General features: G+C 45.5%; 1 protein-coding gene across 4 annotated transcripts in view; it reads right to left on the minus strand.

The window, feature by feature from the left end:
• The window catches only part of SCARF1 (scavenger receptor class F member 1), a 241283-nt gene that overhangs the window by 64230 nt on the left and 151426 nt on the right, over positions 1-25627 (minus strand). For all 4 annotated transcript variants that reach the window (XM_069226115.1, XM_069226113.1, XM_069226111.1 and 1 more), the window contains one exon: positions 10238-10352. In XM_069226115.1, the coding sequence (XP_069082216.1) occupies positions 10238-10352 (115 nt within the window). The remainder of the gene's footprint in view (positions 1-10237; positions 10353-25627) is intronic.

Here is a 25627-nt window from a genome sequence, read left to right on the forward strand (position 1 = left end):
GCCTGCGTCTAAATTCAGCAGGTGGACCATTATGTTGGCAGTAACCATAGTCCACTGCGATGGAGTATTCTTACTGCCAATATATAAATTGTGCAGTGTCATCTCTGATGAGATCTGAAATCTATGGAAATGCAAGTTATACTCAAGTCAGTTACGTATAACTGACGAATGTTCCTATTTTCTATCTTTAAGTGGCAGTAATTTTTCTGTGAATTTCTAAGGTTGTGCTAAGGTAGGTTAAAATCCTACTACCTTCCTCTTGTATAACTCCACATTAACAACCTTTGTGTTTTTTTCAGTGAATATATATATATATGGAAATTCAGGGAAGTACAGCTGCCGTCCACCAAGCTTTTGGTGTCATGGCAGCAGTTCCTATATATAAATGTACAGAGATCACCGCTTGGCTGGTGGTGACCTCTAAGTATGACAATTTTCTACACCTCAGGGTGGCGGATTTAATGTTCTTTGCCACCACAGTGGACAGAGTACATAGTGTCAACCTCTGAATCAGGTACTATTGCTCAAAATTAGAGAAAAGCCCCAGCAACAACAATCTCATATAGTAGTAAGTTTTGTGAGGCTGTCCTTTTGTCAACATTGTAAACCATAATCTATGTAAGTGGAATGCGAAATAGTCAAACCAACCAAGTTAAGTGTAGTAATTAGCTAGGGGTTGGGGACCGAGGAAAACACCAGAGGTAAGTTTGGTAAGTGTCCCCAGTAACCAGTTGCTAAGTGGTTACCTACCCAGTCGTCCCATAGACTAACACAGAGAAATAGTGGTTGGAGTCCGTATGTTTCAGGACCCTTCCCAGTGGAACCCGTGGAAACCAACAGACAAGAGGAAGGTTGGAGAGTGCCCAACCCAAAGATACCCAGAAGACAGGAGTACCTACACCAGGAGACTTGGATGCAGTGGGGAGAAGGGACGCTCTCTGAAGTCAGTGGAAGCCTCGGATTGTCCACCTGCTGTCATGACCCATGGACCAGGCTGGTGGAACCCGGGAACAGATTCCACACGTGGAGGACCAGAAAAGGAAGGGGACAGAGTCCAGCTCCCTTGGAGGTGCCCAAGTGGTGCAGGTGGCAATGCCCACCCTCCTGGAGGTGAAGTTCCTTCAAGTTAGTAGAGGAAGAAGTCCAGCAGTGGGGTCCAGAAGCTGCAGAAGATCCTAGGAATCACCTACAAGCTGTCCCTCGACGGTCGTTGGATTGCAGGAGGGTCAGTGATTGGTCAGGTCACCAACAGGCACTGGAAAATGCAAGCAGGAGCTAAAGATGTAGTTACAGAGTTTTGGGGACCAGCAAGGTCCAGGAGACTCTACCATTGAGGAGGAGTCAGGCCTGGCTCTCAGCACCCATGAAAGCCCACAGAAGTCCTAGGAGCCCCCACAAATGATCCACAGGCGATGGACATAGGGAGTCACAAGGAGGCCTAAGCAGCCCAACCAAACAGAAATCCCAAGTCGCAGGAGCTGCAGGACAGGGGCTGATCTTCGGGTTGCAGAGTGCTGGATTTCGGGGTTTCTTGGCACCTGAAGATCTCCTGGAGGAGGAGTCAACAAGCCTTGGCAAGAGCAACAGCCACGGTGCACAGTCCAGTTCAGTGCAGTGGCAGGGGCCCACAGTCTCCCAAGTTGGTCAGAAGTCAAGCAGGATCCAGAGGAAGCCACAGACCCACCAAATGTGATGCACAGCCTTTGATGTCCATGGAACAGCAGACCCCACCAGCAGGTCAACGCTGTCTTGAGGTGGCTGGGAATGAAGGGGAGTCACTCCCTCACCCCAAGGGAGATTCCTTTGTGCTTACAGGTGCAAACAGTGTCCTTGTGACCCTGGAGGAAGCAAAGCCTTGGATGTTGCAGAATTCTGGCAGGATCCAGAGAAACAATGTTGCAATGGGAGACTTCCCAATAGGAGAAGACATGTTTGGGTTCCAAAGCAGACCAGCAGCGGTTCCAGAGGCCAGGAGCAGAATATGTCTTGCAGAGGTTCCTTGTAGAGTCGTGCTCGATGAATCTGAGGATCCACCCTCGGGGGAGCCCTTAAGTAACCCTAAAAGGGGGTTGCTCACTCTCTGAAGAGACCCACCTATCAGAGGTAGTCATGGACGTCATCTACTTAGCCTAACTAGTCAGATGCTCCCAGGGGCCTCTGCCCATCTTGTCTTCAGGATAGCAGAATCAAGTGGCCACGTTGCAGAGCTCTGTGCACCTCCCTTGGGGAGGAGTGGGACAAGGTGATAGTCACTCCCTTTTCCTTTGTGCAGCTTCATGCCAGAGCGGGAATGGGGGGTTCCTGAACTGGTGCAAACCGGATTATACAAGCAGGGCACCCTGTGTGCCCTTCAAAGCAGTTTGGGGGTGCTCAGAGGACACTCCACCCCAGTCCTTACACACCTAATACACAGGGGGAGGTGGTCACACCTCTCCCTTGCAGGAAATAATTTTTTCTGCCTTCCTCTGCCTGATCCAGGCTCACCAGCAGGAGGGCAGAACAGTGTCTGGTGTCGGAAGCAGCGTGGGCTGGCAGTCAGATCCTGAAAAGCTGCACAGGGGATCCTCTAAGGAATCCCGAGAGTACAGGGGATCATGCTACTAGCACTGGAATTGGTATAGTTGCATGGTTCCAACATGTTTGATACCAAACATGCCTAGGTTTGGAGAAGCCATTATGTACTTGGACCACTTGTGTTGACCAGTGTCCACTACATACCTCAAGATGGTTTTCCAACACTTACAAAGCCCAGGGAATGGAGTCTGGGGTTTGCAGGGGTACCCTGCTCATGCAAGATAACCATCACAGGACATGCACCCTGCCCTTGGGCTGAAGGGCCTACAGAGAGGTGACTTACAGTGTCTAAGTGCAGTGACCAGGATTTAAGGCAAGCCTTCTATCTCTGGTGAAAGGGTGCATGCACCATTTCACGCAGTCTGCAATGGCAGGCCTGCAGACACAGTTTTTATGGGCTGGGTGGAACAATACATGCTGCAGCCCATGGGGGTCCCCTGGTGTACCAATACCCTAGGTACCTAAGTACCATTAGATACAGACTTACATAGGTACACCAGTAAGCCAACTGTGGGGGTAAATAACTTCCAATCAACCAAATTTAGAGGAGAGAGCACAGCCACTGGGGTCCTAGTTAGCGGTATCCTAGTGAACTACAGTCTAAACACAACGACATCAGGCAAAAAGTGGGGGTAACTATGCTAGAAAGATGGCACTTTCCTACAACAGTGTCCTCGTAATGTTGTAAGACTTATTGCAACATTCGCACAGTACCCTCACTTCAGGGGGTTCATTTTCAGTGTTCAACTAGGTGGTGGTAATTTCGCCAGCACCATTACAAAATTTGCAGAAGAGGTTCCCCTCCATAGAAGCATGGTGGACGATGGCACAAACTAAATTCAAAATCGACCTTCAGATATAAGGCATTATGGTTCAGTTAGACTAAAATACAGTTTTACCTTGGAACCAGTTAGGTGCTTCCTACAGCAAGCAGGTTTTGGGGACTGTTAGAAAAGGGGTTCCTGGATGGATAGTGTAGGCACCTCAGCCAGGCAGGGACCATCACTGTAGTCAGGGAAAGGATATTACACACCCAAGAAAAGCCCTGCTCACCCACCACCCAGATCCTGCTCATGGTAGCTTGGCACGAGCATTCAGGCTTATCTCAGAGGCAATGTGTAAAGCGTTTGCACAACACAAACAACACTAGTGACACAATAAATACACCACGAAGAAACGCTACAAGTTATATAAAAATAAACTATATTGCACATAAATCATTAGACCACACACGACATGTATCAGTAATACCCTGCTGCACCAGCAGTTGTCAGAACATCACACAAGTTACTAGTACTCTGCAAGAATAAGCAGTTGTCAAGTAAACATATAGGTTACTGGTATTCTGCAACACAAGCAGTAGTCAGGTCATCATTATCACCAAAAAGGTACTTCATAACAAACACCTTATCATGAGTGCCAAGACATCATCATGAATGCAAATGAAGGGAGCATCTCCATATCGCATAAGTCAGGTAAAACGTTACCAAGAATAAATGCAGAAATCATGAGAACATGGACATATTGCATTTGTCACCAACTCATTCTGCAATGCCCCTCCTGAAAAATACACGTTCCCCCCAACGTGGCAAGCACGACATGTAATATGGCTCAGGAACAATGCAGCAGGAAAAAGAAGGGCGAGGGCAGCACACAGGCACATGTTGCCGGTCATAGGCTAATCCCCCCAACAAGACTGTCTCCCTTGAGGATCATCAGGCTCCTGCACTCCTTTTGCACGAAATACGGTAATTTAGACTGAGGGCACACGTCTTGTATAGGAGCTCCTGTGTTCCCTCTACTGCATCCACAGTGATCCCCCTAAAGGCTGGACAGGCACAGGACCTCCGTTAAGGTTCTCCTACCCGTCCTGCCAACAGTAGCACACTGCCCAAGTGATGCCTCGAGATATCAAGAGGGACCTACCCTCAGAAACTAAGGACCTTTACCGGGAGGCGTTCCCACTCCTCTCACGGGGGCTGCCTCAACACAGAATAGCGGGGGAGCCCTCCTGGGGCTCCCCCTCGAAGAGATCTTGTCCGGCAATGCTCCTTTGCACAGCGGCACTGCAAGAGGGAGAAAAGGAGGCTCCTGCCCGCTCCGTCTTCTTCCATCTTTCGAGACCACATGTCTCAACGAAACACAGTGCGGCTGGGCCGGATGAGCCCCTTAGCTCAGGTTCCTGCCTCAAGTTGAATCGAGCCCTTCGGTCTTCTCAGGCCGGGAGGGCTCTTCACCATCTTCTGGCGGGTAGGGCGGCCCGCAGACGTAGCATGGCAGCTGCTGCTTTGCCCCTCACTCCTGAATTAATCTCCTAGGGCCATGGTGGTGAGTGCACCCAAATGAGGTGCTTGCCTGTGCCTGGGGGGCACCTCCACGAGGGCGCCACCACACAGGGTGAAACAGGTGCTTCCTCGCACTCTCCTCTCCCAAGCCGGCAGGACTTCCAGCCAAAAGCGCTCTTCACGTTCTGAAAGGAAAACCAAAGAATGGAGTGCTCTTCACTCTCCTGGGGCCAAAGTAAAGTGCTCTTCAAGTGCTGGAAATAAAACAAAAGAAAGAAGCACTACACTCTCCTGGGGCCAAAATAAAGCACTATTTACGCGCTGCCACAACACAAGCAGGGGGAAAAGGGGACACACCACCCAGCCCCTGGAGTTCACTGGGGAAGGTCCCACGGGACATAAAACCAGCAGTGGGCCAGCCCATCAGGGTCCTTGGGCAAGCAACAGTCCTCCTTGTGACCCAGCAGGCCACAGGTCAGTGCCACAGTAGGTCCGTGCTGATTGCAGTTCCTCACAGAAGCATTCTGAAAATGTGGGAGACAGCCCCCTGTACTTAGACTCCTTTTCTGCAGTTCCACAAAAGGGGGAAAAGAGGTTGCAACCAGCCCTAACCAGTTCCAGGAATGTCCCCTTTCTCCTCCAGCACTGACTGCAGACATCAGTAGGGGGTAAAGAAGTCCTTTGTGTGAGGCCAGGGCACAGCCTTTACAGATGTGTGTGTGCCCTGTCTCTCCCAGCCCAAGAATACCATTCAGTACGCAGATGTACTCATGTTACACCTCCACCCTCCCTGTGTACAGGCTGTCTGAGAAGAATGAACAAGCCCAGCTGTCACTCGGCCCCAGCCATGGATTTGAGTCAAGCTGCAAAACACCAGAGATATAAGCACTGAGAAATGCCCACTTTCTGAAAGTGGCATTTCTACAATGGTAATGAAAAGCCCACCTACATAAGTAAGCAGCATTTCTCACTAACATTCCAACCATACTAAACATGCCTACACCACCCCTCATAGATCAGACAATACCACATAGGCATATGTTAGGGCATTCCCACTGCAATCCAATGAGAGAAGCAGCGCTCTCAGTAGTGAGAAACGAAATAGGCTGTTTGTCACTACTAGGCCATGTAGTACATAAAGATGCATGTCCTACATTTTACATATACAGCACCCTGCCCATAGGGCTAGCTAGGGCATAACTTAGGGGTGACTTATATGTAATAAGAAAGGGAGTTCCAGGCCTGGTAAGTAAATTTAGATGCCAGGTCCCTGTGGCAGTAAACTGCACATGCAGGGCCTGCGGCGGCTGGCCTGAGACAGGTTTGAAAGGCTTATTCGGTGGGTGGTGCAAGCTGCGATGCAGGCCCAGTAGTAGCACATAATTTACAGGCCTTGGGTATAGGAGATACCACTGTACAAGGGACTAGTAGTTAAATTAAATGTGCCAATCAAGTGTAAACCAATCATACCAAGGTTAGAAGGGAGAGCACATGCACTTTAGCACTATTCAGCAGTGATAAAATGCCGAGAGTCCTAGAGCCAACAAAAAGAGGTCAGAAAAATAGGAGGCAAAAAGGCAAGAAGGCAAAAAGTTAGCAAAAAGGGCCAGGTCCAACAGGAACACTGAGGTATGTGGAGATATCTGGGCCCAGAAAACAGGCTATACGTTATCGCAATTAAAGTACTCAAAAGTACTAAAGTAGTAAATACCTTGGAGAACAGCTAAAAGGAGCCTTCATTACATAGATGGGTAAACCTGGCCTTAGAGCAATGTTGGGATAGCAGCTGAGAGTAGCATGTCACCTCAGAAAGTAGAAGTATGAGAGTGGACATGACCCTGCTCAATATGTGTGTAGCACTGCCACAAGGAGTAAAGGGTTGTCCATCTGAGAAAAGGTAGGAGCCTCGTCTGCTGATCCCTGCCCTTGGCTTCATAGGGTATGACAAAATGACTGAGAAGTCAGTTAGGTAATTTAGCCAGATCCTGCTCACGGTAAGCTTTAAAGAAAAGGCTAAATAGTAGGCCGGAAGAGGGTCAGTCTATGGACTGGTTGAGCTGTTATTTGTGGAGCTCCTAATAAGCATTTGTCCTTTTGGGGTGTGTCAAGAATTGGCTGAATCCTAGGTTGCAGATCCAACATTGCTAGTTTTTACTGCCAACAAATGGGTAGCAACCTGGTTGCACACGAAGAGGGCTGAGATTCAGCAAATAAAGACGGTCTCCACAAAAACACCCAGAAATTAGCTTCTAGAATGCCCAAGACCTCAAGCAGAAGCAGAAACTGAAGACCCAAAAGAATGCCTCAGCTTGCCTAACTGATGGTGTTTGCACTTTCAGAATGTGACCAAGAAGGGGAGAGATGTGAGGTGCTGGTAGGTTCCTAGGCAACCATGTAACTAAATCAACCTTCAAGGAAAAGAAACCGTCATCTGGTCACTCTGCTGAGGCAGTCATTGCCTCCTCAGGGATATACGTGGAGGACCTAAACATGAAAATAAAGGGGGCTGAGAATCGTCACTCTGGAAGTTCACCAAAATGCTCACCAGTTTCTGCATAACATCCATATGATGAGCAGGAGTTCATCAGTCAAAGAAATTCAGGGGTCAGCATCACCATGTTAGACTGCACGTTTATTGGCACTGAGAAATACCTTAAGTGGCAAAGAGTTTTTGCCATGGATTCTTGTCAGCATGCATAGCCTGCTTTCCCATGGGCCAGGTGGCTTTCCAAGTTAGTGGCAAATTCAAACAGGGGAACTGGTAGTAAGAGGTGATTTCCCTGTGGATTATTTCATGGCATGGAAAAAAACATAGTGCATTTGGGAATGGTAAATGCTGCTTTCACATGTTTAGACGTCCCATCTGTAGCATTTGAAAAAGGAGACCATTGGAATACGAGCTCAACAAAGGGACCAAGGCAAAATGCATGGCAAACGTGCCGCTAGTCATTTGTATTAAAGTGCAGAGAGTTGCCAACCTGGCAAAAAGTGAACTTGTGATGGCACAGGAGAACCTACTGTCTTAACTCAGGGATCCCCTTGAGCTATTGAGCTGCTGAACCGTGTGAATTGAATTATAAAATTATGCAAGGGTCAAGCAAAGTGCCTCATTCTGCAAAGACTCTGTGTCCATGTCTAGCTGCAGTGTTAAGAAGAAGCCTTTGGGTGATTCAAATACTTCTCGGGAGGTGGGCTCTTTTACTGAGCCCACAAAAACCCTGAAGTGGATAAAGGGAGTCAGCGGCTTCTTTCAACAGCTTATTGCCCAAGATCTCTACTCCAAGATCACTGTTAGCGCTACTGGAGGTGATAGTGTTGCTAGGTTGTTCATCGAGATGCCTCATGGGCCGCTTGCAAACATGGGTATCCACAGCTGCCCATCCATGTCTCAGACAGTTCAGTTGGGACACCTGGTCCCTAAATGGAGAAACGCCCTACTGGTTTCTCAAAAGAAAGAAACTCTATATTTGAAGGGTGAGCTTTTTTTACAAGAGGATCCCCTGAAAAGCAGATCTAACTGTATCCTTAAGGAGACTGCATCGCTCTCTCTTGCCATAACCTGGTGGCAGAAGTGAAGGGGGAGCAAGGATATGATGGTACTTCCACAGTTATGGCCTTTTCAACTACGGCTGGTCGAGGTGACAAGAAGGATTTAAACTTATGTCTGCACTGACGTGGAGGGCAAGAAGAGGAAATTGTCTCTGCACCTGCCCTTCCCTCATCTCTAAACTGAAGGCAAGACCACCCATCCCATGGGCGCATTTTACTGAATGATTACCCAGGAACCTAAATCGGAGGCCTTTTTTCCAGCAGGAGAAGGATGGTTGGGAAGAGGCAAGTTTCTTTACCTCATGGAGCAGAGATAAATGTTTCAAGGGGCAAAGCCTTGAACAATCACTCGAAATTCAGACTGTCAGTGCGTCTTCTGTGCCTCACATGCATGTACAAGGAAGTAGACATCCTCACTGGGGAAGTTACAGCAAAGTTCCACAAAGATATTATAGCAAAGCAATGATTTTGACAAATTAGTCATTTGAAAATGAAATCACAGTAATTTGATTACGATGGAATTTTACAAGTGGCAGATGGTATCACTCTAAGGTCGAGATAGAGGAACATTTCAGTAAAGGGACAGAAAATGAGTGTTAGTAGAATAACAAAGGAAAAAGTGACAGTGAAAGGATATTGCTGTAGTGATACCAGGTTCACTACAACCAAGAAGTGGTGGAGGGATATAGAAGTAACATACTGGTAGAATTATATTACAAGATATGATCCCAACTGGGGATCAAGATTAGAGTATAGTGACAGTAAAGGACTTTTACATTAAAGTGACGGTGGCAGAAAGTAATAGCAGTATGATTTTATAATGTATTAACATTCGGTCATAGCGAGAGCCTAGTTAAATGATGTCTTCAGGATGTTGCAGAAAATGATGGGGGGAGAAATTACAGTAAAGTGGCACAGTTGTGTTATAAGTAAGGTGATAGTGGAATACCCTTACGATAAAGTGATGATGCAGGAACATTGCAGAGAAATGGTGGCGCAGAGAAATTACTCTAAAGTGGCACAGGGATATTATAATAAAGTGATCGTAGAAGAACATTACACTAATGTGATAATACAGGAATTTTTCAGAAAAGTGATGGTGTACAGAAATTTCAGTAAAGTGGCACTGGGATAGTATAACGTGATGGTTAAAAATCATTGCAGTAAAGTGATGATACAGGCATATTGCAGCAAAGTCATGGTGCAGAGAAACCACAGTAAAGTGGCACAGGGATGGTATAATAATGTGATGATGGAAGTCTACTAGAATAAAGGAATGATACAGGAATATTGCAGTTATGTGATGGTAGAGGCATATTGTAATAAAGTATGTTCGCCCTGTAGTGCTTAATTTATAAATAAAAACGTGGCGGTGCCCAAAGCCCTCCTCTTAAACACGCGGCTGCTGCAATTAAATGTGCGAACACGGAATACTGACACAGCGTAATCCTGAAGTAATCTCGGGCCTCTTCAATCCATTTACAGCCACTCCCTGCCCCTTCAGCTCACTTTTGCATCCTTCTGCTTTCTCCCTTTGTGACGCTTTTTTGTTTTTCCCTTCTTCTGTCTTTCCCATATATGTCTTTTGCTCGCATCAAATGCTTGAGAGAGAAGAATAAGCCCCGGCCCTCAAAAATAAGTGCCGGTGCTTAGCACCGGAAACAACAAGCACACATTAAGCACTGTCGAGAATATCGCAATGTAGTGATGGAGGGAGTATATTAGAATATGGTAATGAGGTCTGAAACTGTCCTCTGCAAGGGTACCTTATTTCTCATAGGTATTGTGGTGGATAATCTGAAACATAAGCTGTTATGCAGGTTCAGTACCTGTCTTTAGAATCCAGGGAGCGGCTTCTGCAACACCAGCAACAGCACAGGAGGAGGAGAAGCAGCAGAAGAGGCAGGAGTATCCCAGCTATCAACGCCCCGTAGTGTTGTGCGTCTGTGAAGAAAGAACATCCGGGTCAGTCAGTGTAGGCAGCTGTGTGCCACGTGCTGCTCAAGATGCAGACAAACTGAATACAGAGAAATTCACGCAGCATCGCATATAGAGTGTCAATGTAAAATGTACAGCGCTGAAATTGCAAAATCTTTGCTCCTGGAACCCATAAAGTGGGTTTCAAGGCGGAGACACGAAAATGGGGGTGGAGTCACGAAGAGGAGAGTCATGAAAAGCAGTCTGACAATTAATGTATGCATTTATTTGTAAAAAACGCTGACACAAGGAAATTGACAGCAAGGCGAAACGTGACCGTAAATCTGTTCTGGCTTAATTTGTGGCAAAGGCTGCATTTTAAAATATCTTTTGCAGTCATGGCACTGCTGCAGAAGGCTATGTGTGCCCCATAAGCCTCAAGGAAGAAAAATAATAGTAAGATAACTCTGGTGGTTAATGCACTTGCTGGAGAGAGAAGGTGGATGATAGCACACTGCCTCACATCACAGCACAGTTCACCTCTTTGCATTATTGCAAATACGGTACAAGGTTTGTGCTTACTTGAATATTAGCAGTAGTATTTAAAAAGAGTTGGTGCAGATGGTGATGTACATCACTAGAAACGTGTTTCTAGATTATATCCTTCATCAGTAGTGATCAAAAAAAAGAATTTTATCAGGGGTTGCTGAGAATGCTGCCACAGTCCTCTCAGGTCTCAGTACCTCAGTGGTGCACCGGTGCATCTCCAAAAATGAATCCGCTTGTTGGTTCAAGGGAGCCATTTTAAACAGAAGGGGGATGGGAGCACACTGCCTCACATCACAGCACAGTTTGCCCATTTTCTTTGTGGTAAATGATGTACAATGTTTGTGGTTACTTGAATATTAGCTGTAGTTTTTCACCAGCTGAAGAACTCTGTATTTTTCCTAGTCACAGTTGGGACTGACAAAGTAGCACAGAGGGTTAATGAGTGTCTTGAAAAGTACATTGTGTAACATGTGGATTATATTTTTGTTTTATGTACATATGTAAATGGGTTACTGCTTTCTTTTGACACAGCTGCTTTTCTTACTTGCAGTTCATAAGTCGCTATCCTTCTAATATGGCACAGTGAGCTATAAACCTGCATAAAGGAGCTGCATGCAAACTGCATGGCATTGGTTTAGACCCTTGTTTTTCTTCCCAATCTGCTGTTATTATGAAGCTCCTCAAAAGAGTTCATTTGGGTACTAATAAAGTCTTATTGATACAGACAACCCAAAGCACTGCTTTACATTTTAAATCCTGGCTCTGTGTTTCTCTCGGGCATGGACTCTAAGCATATAATCCATACCAGTGAAGACGATATGTGGCTCCTACACCTTGAAACCCTCATTGTCTTATGTAAGATCCTGTACATTGATCTACACATCTGTATGATTTATTGTCAATGTATAATGTGTGTGTATGATATAAAGCACTCTGTCATCCTACATTGGGATGGGTAGCACTATTATATAAAAATTATAGAAAAATTAGTTAGTGTTATTTAAATTATTTGTGTAAATACAAAGATACATCTGGCATTCTTACAGTGCATGCCTATCAGGGTTGAACAAGCCAAAAGCTTGCCTCGTAGATCATTGTTTCTCTTAAGTACTTGTGAAGGGATGAGATGAGTGCTTATGTTTCCTTCCATTGCATTGACATCGAGGCTTTAGGCTCCAGATGACTCCCAGTCAGGGTGATACTTGAACAAAAGGTGGGATGATGGCCCTTTAAATTTTGCCTTTGTTTTGGGCTCAGCTGAAACTTAAAATACAATAGCCTCCTCACAGCCTGCAGAGACTGTGCTGGTGCTGTGTAATAAGTACAGGTGTTGGCAAATTACACAAGAACAAATTCAGCATATTTCACTGCAGCCAGACAGTTCCCCAATCCGGTTCAATAGCAGATGCCGGATCTGGGATCCAGCCTTCTTTATTCCTACACTGACTATATATATATATATATATGTATATACGAAACACGTGTCCAGAGATGATTTTATAACCTAAGGCCTGGAATAATGAAACTGCTTAAAGAATTCACTGTGAGTTGCTGGCTTTGCTTTTTCTTCCCGTTTATATAACCTGTTGGGAGTGCGCTTTCACATGAGGACAACTTCGTTTTTGATAATTAACCGGCCTGTCCAGCCGGGAAAGCAGCACCACTGCACATCAAAGCAGGTCTGTGTGACTAAAAATGGATTGTCACATAAGAGCAAGCAGGTTGGGATATTCACAGCAAATCTGACAATTTTACTTTGGATTCGCCTACAAAGGTTTTGCACTTTGGTTCATTATTTCGTTTGGCTCCAGCAACCCACTTGGGGCAAAATGAAAAAATTGCAGGACCACCACAACCAGCATGCACTGTTACTCACTTGAGACGCCCACTGGGGCGGACTGGTATTTAAAGAGACTAATCAGGTGCCTGTAATTAGACAAGCTGAAGCCATGCCGGTCTTTTCAGTAAGAAAGAAATGCCTGGAACACTTCCAGCACTGGCTGCACCTACGAGGGTGAAACACTTTTATATTTTTCTCTGCTGAAGAAAGGATTGACCTACAAACACGTGTCCTTAGATGATTTTATAACCTAAGGCCTGGAATAATGAAACTGCTTAAAGAATTCACTGTGAGTTGCTGGCTTTGCTTTTTCTTCCCGTTTATATAACCTGTTGGGAGTGCGCTTTCACATGAGGACAACTTCGTTTTTGATATATATACATATATATATATATATATATATATATATATATATATATATATATATATATATATATATATATATATATATGGAAAATGTCACTTACCCAGTGTACATCTGTTCGTGGCATTAGTCGCTGCAGATTCACATGCTGTGCACATCCCGCCATCTGGTGTTGGGCTCGGAGTGTTACAAGTTGTTTTTCTTCGAAGAAGTCTTTTTTCGAGTCACGAGACCGAGGGACTCCTCCCATTTCGACTCCATTGCGCATGGGCGTCGACTCCATCTTAGATTGTTTTCCCCGCAGAGGGTGAGGTAGGAGTTGTGTATGCTAGTAATAGTGCCCATGCAATGGAGTGAATACGTATGTACATAATGAAGTTTAAAGTAATATATTTACAAATTTACAAATGTTCAAGATCAACTTCTAAACGGCTACAGGCTCCCGGGGAGGCGGGTGGGCGCATGTGAATCTGCAGCGACTAATGCCACGAACAGATGTACACTGGGTAAGTGACATTTTCCGTTCGATGGCATATGTAGCTGCAGATACACATGCTGTGCATAGACTAGTAAGCAGTTATCTCCCCAAAAGCGGTGGTTCAGCCTGTAGGAGTTGAAGTTGTTTGAAATAATGTTCGTAGTACAGCTTGACCTACTGTGGCTTGTTGTGCCGTTAACACATCTACACAGTAGTGTTTGGTAAATGTATGAGGCGTAGACCATGTTGCTGCCTTACATATTTCGTTCATTGGAATATTTCCTAGAAAGGCCATGGTAGCACCTTTTTTCCTGGTTCAGTGTGCCTTTGGTGTAATAGGCAGCTCTCTCTTTGCTTTAAGATAGCAGGTTTGAATACACTTAACTATCCATCTAGCAATGCCTTGTTTAGAAATTGGATTCCCTGTATGAGGTTTTTGGAAAGCAATAAATAGTTGTTTTGTTTTTCGAATTAGTTTTGTTCTGTCAATGTAGTACATTAGTGCTCTTTTGATGTCTAATGTATGCAGTGCTCTTTCAGCTACAGAATCTGGCTGTGGGAAGAACACTGGTAATTCTACCGTTTGATTCAAGTGGAACGGTGAGATTACTTTTGGTAAAAATTTTGGATTTGTCCGTAGATCTACTTTATGCTTGTGTATTTGAATAAATGGTTCTTGTATGGTAAATGCTTGAATTTCACTCACTCTTCTTAGAGATGTGATGGCAATCAAAAATGCAACTTTCCATGTTAAATATTGCATTTCACAAGAGTGCATGGGCTCAAAAGGTGGACCCATGAGTCGTGTTAAGACAATGTTGAGGTTCCATGAAGGAACTGGTGGTGTTCGTGGTGGTATAATTCTCTTTAGGCCTTTTATAAATGCTTTTATGACTGGTATCCTAAATAATGAAGTTGAGTGCGTAATTTGCAGGTAGGCTGAAATTGCGGTCAGATGTATCTTTATTGAAGAGAAAGCTAGCTTTGACTTTTGCATTTGTAGTAAGTATCCTACTATATCTTTGGCAGATGCGTGTAAGGGTTGAATTTGATTATTATGGCAGTAATAAACAAATCTTTTCCACTTATTTGCATAGCAGTGTCTAGTGGTAGGTTTCCTAGCTTGTCTTATGACCTCCATACATTCTTGTGTGAGGGTTAAGTGTCCGAATTCTAGGATTTCAGGAGCCAAATTGCTAGATTCAGCCATCCTGGATTTGGATGTCTGATCTGTTGTTTGTGTTGTGTTAACAGATCTGGTCTGTTTGGTAGTTTGACATGAGGTACTACTGAGAGGTCTAGTAGTGTTGTGTACCAAGGTTGTCTTGCCCATGTCGGTGCTATTAGTATGAGTTTGAGTTTGTTTTGACTCAATTTGTTTACTAGATATGGAAGGAGTGGGAGAGGGGGAAAAGCGTAAGCAAATATCCCTGACCAGCTCATCCATAACGCATTGCCCTGAGACTGATCTTGTGGGTACCTGGATGCGAAGTTTTGGCATTTTGAGTTTTCTTTTGTTGCAAATAGATCTATTTGTGGTGTTCCCCACATTTGGAAGTAAGTGTTTAGTATTTGGGGGTGAATCTCCCATTCGTGGATCTGTTGGTGATCCTGAGAGAGATTGTCTGCTAACTGGTTCTGAATTCCTGGAATAAATTGTGCTATTAGGCGAATGTGGTTGTGAATTGCCCAATGCCATATTTTCTGTGTTAGGAGACACAACTGTGTCGAGTGTATACCTCCCTGTTTGTTTAGGTAATACATTGTTGTCATGTTGTCTGTTTTGACAAGAATGTGTTTGTGTCTTATTATGGGTTGAAATGCTTTGAGCGCTAGAAATACCGCTAACAGTTCTAAGTGATTTATGTGAAACTGTTTTTGCTGTATGTCCCATTGTCCTTGGATGCTGTGTTGATTGAGGTGTGCTCCCCACCCTATCATGGAAGCATCTGTTGTTATTACGTATTGTGGCACTGGGCCTTGGAAAGGCCGCCCTTGGTTTAAATTTATACTGTTCCACCATTGAAGCGAGATGTATGTTTGGCGGTCTATCAACACCAGATCTAGAAGCTGACCCTGTGCTTGTGACCATTGTGATGCTAGGCACTGTTGTAAGGGCCGCATGTGCAACCTTGCGTTTGGGACAATGGCTATGCATGAAGACATCATGCCTAGTAGTTTCATCACCAGTTTGACTTGTATCCTTTGATTTGGATACATGGTCTGTATCACATTGTGAAATGTGTGAACTCTTTGTGGACTTGGAGTGGCAATCCCTTTTGCTGTGTTGATTGTTGCTCCTAAGTATTGCTGTGTTTGACACGGTAGAAGGTGTGACTTTGTGTAATTGATTGAGAAACCTAGATTGTGGAGGATTTCTATGACATATTTTGTGTGTTGTGAACACCGTCTTAGCGTGTTGGTTTTGATTAACCAATCGTCTAGGTACGGGAACACATGTATTTGCTGCCTTCTGATATGTGCAGCTAGGCATTTTGTAAAAACTCTTGGTGCAGTTGTTATTCCGAATGGCAACACTTTGAATTGGTAATGTATCCCTTGGAATACAAACCTTAGGTACTTTCTGTGTGAAGGATGTATTGGTATATGGAAATATGCATCCTTTAGGTCTAGTGTTGACATGTAGTCTTGTTGTTTGAGTAGTGGGATTACGTCTTGTAATGTAACCATGTGAAAGTGATCTGATTTGATGTAGGTATTTAATGTTCTGAGATCTAGTATAGGTCTCAGACTCTTGTCTTTTTTGGGTATCAGAAAGTACAGGGAGTAAACTCCTGTGTTTATTTGTTGTTTTGGTACTAACTCTATTGCTTCTTTTTGTAGCAATGCCTGAACTTCTAGTCCTAGAAGATCTATATGTTGTTTTGACATATTGTGTGTTTTCGGTGGGATGTTTGGAGGGAATTTGAGAAATTCTATGCAATAACCATGCTGGATAATTGCTAAGACCCAAGTGTCTGTTGTTATTTCCTCCCAATGTTTGTAAAACTTGGTTAGCCTCCCCCCCACAGGTGTTATGTGTTGGGGATTTGTGACCTTGAAGTCACTGCTTGTTTGGAGGAGTTTTGGGACTTTGGAACTTTCCTCTATTCCTTTGAAATTGTCCCCCTCTATATTGTTCCCGAAAACCTCCCCGCTGATACTGGCTCTGGTTAGTGGGCTTTGTTTGTGAGGTTGTGGCTTCTGTGGTTTGCCCTCGAAACCCCCCTCGAAATTGTGTCTTTCGAAATGTGCCTCTGCTCTGTGGGGAGTAGAGTGCGCCCATGGCTTTGGCCGTGTCAGTGTCTTTCTTACGTTTTTCGATCGCAGTGTCCACCTCCGGCCCAAACAACTGCTATCCGTTGAATGGCATATTCAGCACAGCTTGCTGTATCTCTGGTTTAAATCCTGATGTACGCAGCCATGCATGTCTCCTTATTGTTACAGCTGTGTTGACAGTTCTTGCAGCTGTGTCTGCAGCATCCATTGCTGACCGTATCTGATTATTGGAGATACCCTGTCCTTCTTCTACTACTTGCTGCGCTCTTTTTTGGAACTCCTTGGGTAAATGTTCAATAAGGTGTTGCATCTCATCCCAATGGGCCCTATCATATCTGGCTAGCAAAGCTTGCGAATTTGCAATACGCCACTGGTTTGCTGCCTGTGCCGCCACCCTTTTGCCTGCAGCATCTAATTTTCGACTTTCTTTATCTGGAGGCGGTGCATCTCCTGAAGTATGAGAGTTGGCTCTTTTGCGCGCTGCTCCCACTACAACAGAGTCTGGTGTTAGCTGTTGTGTAATGTACACTGGGTCTGTTGGTGGCGGTTTATATTTTTTATCTACTCTTGGAGTAATGGCTCGCCCTTTAACAGGCTCCTCAAACACTTGTTTGGAGTGTTTTAGCATTCCGGGTAGCATAGGAAGACTGATATTGGCTGTGTGTGGACGACAGTGTATTAAAAAGAAAGTCGTCTTCAATGGGCTCTGAATGAAGGCTGACATTATGAAATGCAGCTGCTCTTGACACCACCTGTGCGTAGCCTGTACTATCCTCTGGTGGCGATGGTTTAGCTGGATAGCATTCTGGACTATTATCTGACACTGGTGCGTCATAAAGGTCCCATGCGTCAGGGTCATCTTGACTCATTCCTGAATGAGTTGGGGATTGCATCATTGGTGCAGTGGCTACCGGTGATGGTTGCGGAGAGTGATGTGGGGATGGTGGCGGTGTTACTTGTTTAGCCACCTTTGCGTGTGGCTGTTTGTCTTTGTCTTGGAAGGCAAGCTTGCGTTTCATTTTGACTGGAGGAAGAGTGCTGATCTTCCCTGTATCTTTTTGAATAAAGAGCCGTCTTTGTGTGTGATCTGGCTCTATTGCCTGTAATTCCTGTCCAAATCTATGTGTCTTCATTTGTGTGGACAGTCCTTGTTCCTCAGTGTAAGAACTTGTTTTCGGTTCCGAGGCCGGATATTTCGGTACCGAAACCTTTTCGGCTGCTTTTTTCGGCTCCTACGAAACCTTTTTTACTTTCGGCGTCGTGCTCTCTCGGTGCCGACCCGTTTCGGTGCCGCTGTCTCGGTGCCGAATCTTTTCTGAGCCACTATCTCGGGCCCGAGATTGCTGTCTGCCGGTATCTCGACCGGAGTCGGATGACTTCGACACCAGCTCGCCCTTTTTCGGTGCCGATGAACGGTCACCTACTTTTTGGGTTAAGCCATGGCCTGTTGGCGGTGGCGTCCCCTGGGCTTTAGCGCTTTTCTCGTGAGTTCTTGGTTTTGACGTCTTACTCACGGTTTTCGGCGTTTCCTCGGGATCGATCTCCTAAGAGTCCGACTCCTGGGTGGAGAATGTTTCTTCCTCCTCCTCGAAACGCTCTTGTCCTGTCGGCGCCGACGCCATTTGCAGTCTTCTTGCTCTTCGGTCCCTGAGTGTCTTCCTGGACCGAAACGCTCGACAGGCCTCACAAGTATCCTCCTTGTGTTCTGGTGACAAACACAAGTTACAGACCAGATGTTGATCTGTATATGGATACTTGTTATGGCATTTTGGACAGAAGCGGAATGGGGTCCGTTCCATCAGCCTTGAAGAGACATGTGGCCGGGCCGACCAGGCCCCGACGGGGATGGAAGAAAACCCCGAAGGGCCACCGGAGCTCTTCTTAATTCGGTGTCGATCTGTTGTAACTAACCCGATACCGAACGCAAACAATACAGACGATTTTTCCGAGATTCTAACTAACTTTCCGACCCGAAACACGGAGCGAAAAGGAACACGTCCGAACCCGATGGCGGAAAATAAACAATCTAAGATGGAGTCGACGCCCATGCGCAATGGAGTCGAAATGGGAGGAGTCCCTCGGTCTTGTGACTCGAAAAAAGACTTCTTCGAAGAAAAACAACTTGTAACACTCCGAGCCCAACACCAGATGGCGGGATGTGCACAGCATGTGTATCTGCAGCTACACATGCCATCGAACATATATATATATATATATATGGAAAATGTCACTTACCCAGTCTACATCTGTTCGTGGCATGAGACGCTGCAAATTCACATGCTGTGTATTATCCTGCCATTTAGTATTGGGCTCGGAGTGTTACAAGTTGTTTTTCTTCGAAGAAGTCTTTTCGAGTCACGAGGCCGAGTGACTCCTCCCTTTCGGCTCCATTGCGCATGGGCGTCAACTCCATCTTAGATTGTTTTCCCCGCAGAGGGTGAGGTAGGAGTTGTGAGTATACTAGAGGTGCCCATGCAATAGAGTAGTTATGTATGTACTTAATGTGTATCAAAAGAATATTTATTTACATATTTACAATTTTCATTCAACTAAAAACGGCTACAGGCTACCGGGGAGGTGGAAGGGCGCATGTGAATCTGCAGCGTCTCATGCCACGAACAGATGTACACTGGGTAAGTGACATTTTCCGTTCGGTGGCATGTGTAGCTGCAGATACACATGCTGTGCATAGACTAACAAGCAGTAATCTCCCCAAAAAGCGGTGGTTTAGCCTGTAGGAGTTGAAGTCTCTGAAATAATGTTCTTAATACAGCCTGTCCCACTGTGGCCTGTTGCGTTGCTAACACATCTACACGGTAATGCTTAGTAAATGTATGAGGCGTAGACCATGTGGCTGCCTTACAAATTTCTGTCATAGGTATATTCCCAAGAAAAGCCATTGTGGCGCCTTTTTTCCTAGTGGAATGTGCTCTTGGTGTAATAGGTAATTCTCTTTTTGCTTTAATATAGCAAGTTTGAATACATTTAACTATCAATCTGGCGATGCCTTGTTTGGATATAGGATTACCTGCATGAGGTTTTTGGAAAGCTACAAACAATTGTTTTGTTTTACGAAATTGTTTTGTTCTGTCAATGTAATACATTAGTGCTCTTTTTATGTCTAATGTATGTAAGGCTCTTTCGGCTACTGAGTCTGGTTGTGGAAAGAAGACTGGGAGTTCCACAGTTTGGTTTAGGTGGAATGGTGATATGACCTTTGGTAAGAATTTTGGATTTGTACAGAGAACCACTTTATGTTTATGTATTTGTATAAAGGGTTCCTGAATGGTAAATGCTTGTATCTCACTTACTCTTCTAAGTGATGTGATAGCTATTAGAAAGGCTACTTTCCAAGTCAGATATTGCATTTCACAAGAATGCATGAGTTCGAATGGTGGGCCCATGAGTCGTGTTAATACAATATTAAGGTTACACAAAGGTACTGGTGGTGTCCTTGGGGGTATGATTCTTTTTAGTCCCTCCATAAATGCTTTAATGACTGGGATTCTAAAAAGTGATGTTGAATGTATAATCTGCAGATAGGCAGAGATTGTAGTGAGATGGATTTTAATGGAAGAGAATGCTAGATTAGACTTCTGTAAGTGTAATAAGTAGCTTACAATGTACTTTGTGGAGGCATGTAGTGGTTGAATCTGATTAGTGTGGCAGTAGCAAACAAATCTTTTCCATTTGTTTGCGTAACAATGTCTTGTTGTAGGTTTTCTTGCTTGTTTAATGACCTCCATACACTCTTGTGTAAGATTTAAATGTCCGAATTCTAAGACTTCAGGAGCCAGATTGCTAGATTGAGCGATGCTGGATTTGGGTGTCTGATCTGTTGTTTGTGTTGTGTTAACAGATCTGGAATGTTTGGTAATTTGATGTGGGGTACTACTGATAAGTCCAACAGTGTTGTGTACCACGATTGGCAAGCCCAGGTTGGTGCTATGAGTATTAGTTTGAGTTTGTTTTGACTTAGTTTGTTGACCAGATAAGGAATGAGTGGGAGAGGGGGAAAAGCGTAAGCAAATATCCCTGACCAACTGATCTATAATGCATTGCCCTTGGATTGAGGGTGTGGGTACCTGGACGCGAAGTTTTGGCATTTTGCGTTTTCTTTTGTTGTGAATAGGTCTATGTTTGGTGTTCCCCAGCGGAGGAAGTGATCCTGTAGGATCTGGGGATGAATTTCCCATTCGTGAGTTTGCTGGTGATCTCGACTGAGATTGTCGGCTAACTGATTCTGAATGCCTGGTATGTATTTTGCTATCAGGCAAAAAAGATTGTGAATTGCCCAATGCCAAATCTTTTGTGCTAAGAGACACAGTTGTGACGAGTGTGTCCCCCCTTGTTTGTTGAGATAGTACACTGTTGTCATGTTGTCGGTTTTGACAAGGATGTGTTTGTGGGCTACCAGTGGTTGAAATGCTTTTAATGCTAGAAACACTGCTAGCAGTTCCAAATGATTTATGTGAAGTTGTTTTTGCTGATTGTCCCATTGACCCTGTATGCTGTGCTTGTTGAGGTGTGCTCCCCACCCCATCATGGAAGCATCTGTTGTGATAACAGCTTGAGGCACTGGGGCTTGGAATGGCCGCCCTTTGTTTAAATTTATAGGGTTCCACCACTGAAGCGAGAAGTGTGTTTGGCGGTCTATCAACACTAGATCTTGAAGTTGACCCTGTGCTTGTGTCCATTGTTTTGTTAGGCACTGTTGTAAGGGCCTCATGTGTAATCTTGCATTTGGGACAATGGCTATGCATGAAGACATCATGCCTAGAAGTTTCATTACAAACCTTACTGGGTGGTGTTGGTTTGAATGTATGCTTGATGTTACATTTTGGAACGCTTGGACCCTTTGTGGACTTGGAGTGGCAATTGCTCTTTGTGTGTTGAGTGTTGCTCCCAAGTAGTGTTGTATTTGGGATGGTTGCAGATTTGATTTCTGGTCATTTATAGAGAACCCTAGTTTGTGTAGAGTTTCTATGACGTATTGCGTGTGAAGAAGACACTGTTGTTGAGTGTTGCTTTTTATTAGCCAGTCGTCTAAATATGGGAATACGTGCATGAGCTGTCTCCTTATGTGAGCGGCTACTACTGCTAGGCATTTTGTGAATACCCTTGGGGCTGTTGTAATCCCGAACAGTAGCACTTTGAATTGATAGTTTACGCCGTGCATTACAAACCTTAAGTATTTTCTGTGGGAAGGATGGATGGGTATGTGGAAATACGCATCTTTGAGATCCAATGTTGACATGTATTCCTCCTTTTTTAGTAAGGGAACAACGTCTTGAAGTGTTACCATGTGGAAGTGGTCTGATTTGATGAAGAGATTCAGTGTTCTGAGATCTAAGATAGGTCTTAACGTTTTGTCCTTTTTTGGAATTAGGAAATATAGTGAGTAGATGCCTGTTCCTTTCTGATGATTGGGTACTAGTTCTATTGCTTGTTTTTGTAATAGTGCTTGGACCTCTATTTGTAATAGGTCCAAGTGTTGTTTGGACAGATTGTGTGTTCTTGGTGGCACATCTGGCGGGAATTTTGTGAATTCAATGCAATAACCATGTTGGATAATTGATAGGACCCATGCGTCTGTGGTAATATGTGTCCAGTTTTGAAAATATGCGGTTAGCCTCCCCCCCCACTGGTGATAAGTGTTGGGGTTTTGTAAGTCACTGTTTGGTCTGGTGTGGTTTGGTTGTTTGGAACTTACCCCTTCCTCTTGGGAATTGTCCTCTAAAGGAACCACAAAAACCTCCCCTTTGATATTGTGCCTGATAGGTGGGTCTGGTTTGAGAGGTGGAAGGTTCTGATGTTTGCTGTCGAAAACCTCCTCTAAATTGTGGTTTCTTAAAGGTGCCTCTGACTTGTGGGGAATAGAGCGCGCCCGTGGCTTTGGCCGTGTCCGTGTCTTTTTTCAACAACTGTTCCTGATTAAATGGCATGTTCAACACTGCTTGTTGGATCTCTGGCTTGAATCCAGAACTTCTTAGCCACGCATGCCTGTGAATGGTTACTGCCGTGTTGACCGTTCGTGCTGCTGTGTCTGCCGAGTCTAGTGCGGACCTTATCTGGTTGTTAGATATGGCCTGTCCTTCTTCCACAACCTGTTGAGCACGTTTCTGATGTTCCTTGGGCAAGTGCTGTATGATGTGTTGCATCTCGTCCCAGTGTGCCCTTTCGTAGCGAGCAAGTAGGGCTTGCGAATTAGCAATCCGCCATTGATTGGCTGCTTGTGCTGCCACTCGTTTGCCCGCAGCGTCAAACTTTCTGCTCTCTTTGTCAGGCGGTGGAGCGTCTCCTGACGATTGAGAGTTTGCTCTCTTTCTTGCTGCTCCAACAACCACTGAGTCCGGTGTAAGTTGTTGGCGTTATGAATACAGGATCTGTTGGGGGAGGCTTGTACTTCTTCTCAACCCTAGGCGTGATAGCCCTTCCCTTAACTGGCTCCTGTAATACTTGTTTTGCATGTTTGAGCATACCCGGGAGCATTGGCAGACTCTGATAGGAAGCGTGGGTGGATGCTAAGGTGTTAAACAGGAAATCATCCTCTATTGGCTCTGAGTGCATTGCTGCGTTGTTTAACGTAGCTGCCCTGGATAGTATCTGCGTATATGCAGTACTGTCTTCTGGAGGTGACGGCTTTGTTGGATAACAATCCGGACTGTTATCCGATACTGGTGCATCATATAAGACCCATGCATCAGCATCATCCTGTGTCATCCCTGTATGTGTGGGTGACTGCATTGGAGGTGTTCCCACTGGTGACAGTTGTGGTGAGTGCGGTGGGGACGGTTGTGGTGAAAATCTTGGTGGTGGGGATTTGTCTCTAACCACCTTTGCCTTAGGCTGCATTTCTGTCTCCTGAAATGCAAGTTTCCTTTTAGATTTGATTGGAGGTAAAGTTTGTATTTTTCCAGTCTCTTTCTGGATATGTAACCTCCTTTGTGTATGGTCCGGTTCTTCTATACTTAATTCCTGCTCAAGTCTATGTCTTTCCTTCATTTGGCTGGAAAGCCCTTGTTCTTTTGTGTAAGAGCTTCTTTTCGGCTCCGAATCCTCTTTTTTCGGTACCGAGGTTTCAGATATAGGGGGTCATTCTGACCCTGACGGGCGGCGGAGGCCGCCCGCCAGAGTTCCCCCCTCCGAAATACCGCTCGACCACGGAGGGTATTCTAAGTTTTTCCCTGGGCTGGCGGGCGGTCGCCAAAAGACCGCCCGCCAGCCCAGGGAAAAACTCCCTTCCCACGAGGATGCCGGCTCGTAATCGAGCCGGCGGAGTGGGAAGGTGCGACGGGTGCTGTTGCACCCGTCGCGTATTTCACTGTCTGCCAAGCAGACAGTGAAATACTTGTAGGGGCCCTCTTACGGGGGCCCCTGCAGTGCCCATGCCAGTGGCATGGGCACTGCAGGGGCTCCCAGGGGCCCCGCGACCCCCCCTACCGCCATCCGGTTCCCGGCGGGCGGACCGCCGAGAACTGGATGGCGGTAGGGGGGGTCGGAATCCCCTCGGCGGCGCAGCTAGCTGCGCCGCCTTGGAGGATTCCAAAGGACGGCGGTACACTGGCGGGAGACCGCCAGTGTTGCCGGTCCGACCGCGGCTTTACCGCCGCGGTCAGAATGCCCTTGGGAGCACCGCCGGCCTGTCGGCGGTGCTCCCGCAGTCCTCCAACCCGGCGGTCATTGACCGCCAGGGTTGGAATGACCCCCATAGTCTTTTTCGGTTCTGAAGATATTTTTCTCACTTTGGGTGATTCGAACTCTCGGTGTCGAGATCGTTCGGTGCTGGAATCTCGACCGGAGTCAGAAGTCTTCGGCAAATCCCTGCCCTTTTTCGGTGCTGGTGTTTGGTCACCTTCTTTTCGATGGGTTAAGCCATGGCCTGTTGGCGGTGGTGTCCCCTTAGCCTTAAATATCTTTGTGTGAGTTTTGGACGGGGCAGGTTCACTCACTGTTCGCTGCACCGTCGAGGTTTGGTCACTTTCGGATTCGTCCGAGTCCGATCCCTGGATGGAAATGCTTTCCTCCTCTCCGACGTCGAGTTGCTCTCTCGGTGTCGACACCATTTGCAGTCTTCTTGCTCGTCGATCTCTTAGGGTCTTTTTCGATCGAAACGCTCGACAAGCCTCGCAAGTATCCTCCCTGTATTCAGGTGATAAACACAGATTACAGACGAGGTGCTGGTCTGTATAAGGATACTTTGAATGACACTTAGGACAGAAGCAGAAGGGGGTCCGGTCCATTAGTCTTCGACGATGGGTGTGGTTGGGCCGACCAGGCCTCGGTGAAGAACGGAAGCCCCGAAGGGCCGCCGGAGCGCTCTTGATGTCAGTGCCGATACAATAACACTAACCCGGTACCGAACGATAACAATACCGTCAAATTTTCGATAATTTAGCTAACTTTCCCGATTCGAAATACGGAGCGAAGAGGAACACGTCCGAACCCGATGACGGAAAGAAAACAATCTAAGATGGAGTCGACGCCCATGCGCAATGGAGCCTAAAGGGAGGAGTCACTCGGTCTCGTGACTCGAAAAGACTTCTTCGAAGAAAAACAACTTGTAACACTCCGAGCCCAACACTAGATGGCAGGATAATGCACAGCATGTGTATCTGCAGCTACACATGCCACCGAACATATATATATATATATATATATATATATATATATATATATATATATATATATATATATATATATATATATATATATAGGGTCACATCAAAATACCACTCAAATGCCACCGCCCTCTCTAACATTTACATAAACCAAGACACTTCAACACTCGT

Source organism: Pleurodeles waltl, chromosome 3_1 (genome assembly GCF_031143425.1).
Source record: "Pleurodeles waltl isolate 20211129_DDA chromosome 3_1, aPleWal1.hap1.20221129, whole genome shotgun sequence".
Lineage (NCBI taxonomy): Eukaryota > Metazoa > Chordata > Amphibia > Caudata > Salamandridae > Pleurodeles > Pleurodeles waltl.